General features: G+C 39.1%; 2 protein-coding genes across 2 annotated transcripts in view; both read right to left on the reverse strand. All coding sequences in view use genetic code 12, as the record gives it.

Annotated features, from left to right (window-relative positions):
• Positions 1-411, reverse strand: CORT_0G03080 (hypothetical protein; the record flags this gene model as incomplete). Its single annotated transcript, XM_003871062.2, has 1 exon — positions 1-411. A coding segment is annotated over one exon (411 nt), but the record flags the coding sequence as incomplete, so codon positions are not given.
• Positions 412-927: 516 nt separating this feature from the next.
• The window catches only part of CORT_0G03090 (allantoate permease), a gene marked incomplete at both ends in the record, with an annotated part of 1,626 nt that continues 858 nt past the window's right edge, over positions 928-1,695 (reverse strand). The window contains one exon of the mRNA XM_003871063.1: positions 928-1,695. This exon is cut by the window's right edge and continues 858 nt beyond it. Within this exon, the coding sequence (XP_003871112.1) occupies positions 928-1,695 (768 nt within the window).

A 1,695-nucleotide genomic window follows, 5' to 3' on the forward strand; every position in this document is an offset into this window, starting at 1 on the left:
CCTAATCAAAACAAGCATGGTCATAACAGCGTGTTCAGCAACTGATTGAACATTGGATCCAGTGACTTCCAAGACTGCAATACCTCTTTCATTGGCAGCGTTCAAGTCAACATGGTCAGAGCCAACACCAGCAGTGACAGCAATTTTCAATTTTGGTGCCTTAGCGATTCTTTCTTTAGTCAAGTAGGCTGGGTAAAAAGGGGTTGTAATGACAATCTCAGCATCTTCCAAGTTGCTGTCAAATGCAGAGCCAACTTTGTCCTTGTCTGTAGTTGCAACCAAGTCGTAACCGTGGTCTTCAATGAATTGACGAATACCTAATTCGTTTTCAATAGCACCCAACAACTTCTTCTCCTCTTGAGCGTGTTTACCACCAGCGTAAAGAACTAATAAAACCTTTGGTCTAGCCATTTTGTCGTTGTTGTTTGATTTTGAATGTTTTTGTTTGTAGTTGTGTTTGTAGGAAGTGATTCCGTTGTAGATGTTAAAGATGCCAATTAGGAGGAGGTTTCCTCACCTATTTATAATCATCCTCGAAACGACGTTCAGATAGTATACAGATGCACTAGAACTCTCAATGCAAGCTGTTCGTGGCTCTTAGAATAGTGTAGAACGAATGAGGCATTATCTGTGAGCCATATTTGGCGTATCCAAGTTATTACGCGGAGTAAAATTTTCAACGCGGGATTGGTTTTTCCTGCACCCAAGTCATAATATCTCGGATTAAAAGTATTGTACACAAAGGCAGGCTACTTTTGTTGTAGAGCATGATAAAGAATTCCAATAAGTTCGAATAATTAATTAGCTTGTTATTCGTATCGTATAGGGTACCAAAGATACGAATGAAGTTTTAGCTTTACAATTGTCGCAGGTTACCACTTATTTAATATCCCGATAAATATAGATTGTTCATCTTTCACTAACCTACTAATGATCAAATCTAAAGTCTAACCTTTTGTTAGCTTCATCCTTTGTAGTTTCTCTATAAACGTGTTTCTCCTCTCCACTCATCGCATTCCAAATTTGGTCTCTCCTCTTGTTTCTCCAAATGTAGTACCCTTTAGTTAACAATAAAACTGGAATGAGAGTCAATGTAATAGCAAACAACTGCATGTTTCCTCGTTTGTACATTGGCTTATCGTCTTCACGATAAATGTTGTTACCGATAATATTACCCAATTGCACAAACATATTGTATAAAGCAGAACATATGGATCTGTTTCGAACTGAATTGGAGTTTCGTGACACCCACGCAACACAAATGGCATGAATGTATGGCTGTCCCAAGTACAAAGTGTTCAAGACCCACGTCGCCCAAATCTGTTTACCTGACCCCAGCCACCATCTGATAACAGCAATGAGGGGTGTTGAGTACAATGGAGCTATAGTGCATACCAAGCTCCTCTCGCCAACTCGTTCAGAAAACCATGAAATGAGCAACAAAAACACAATATGGAGTACTGAGGATGGAATTGTCATCAAATTGGTATCGAAAACAGAAAATCCCAACTGTCTATTCATAAGGGTAAAATATGACTGAAATGTTCCCATTCCGATATAAGCAATAAGTCCAATCGCATAAATCGGCCACAAATCATAATCAATGAAACTCTTGAATAGGTTCTTCGGGCCAATAGCTTGACGATTATTCATGGATCCTTTGCTAGGATCATCCCTAAGTATACGATTGACAAC

This window comes from Candida orthopsilosis (assembly GCF_000315875.1).
Source record: "Candida orthopsilosis Co 90-125, chromosome 7 draft sequence".
NCBI classification, from domain to species: Eukaryota; Fungi; Ascomycota; class Pichiomycetes; order Serinales; family Debaryomycetaceae; genus Lodderomyces; species Lodderomyces orthopsilosis.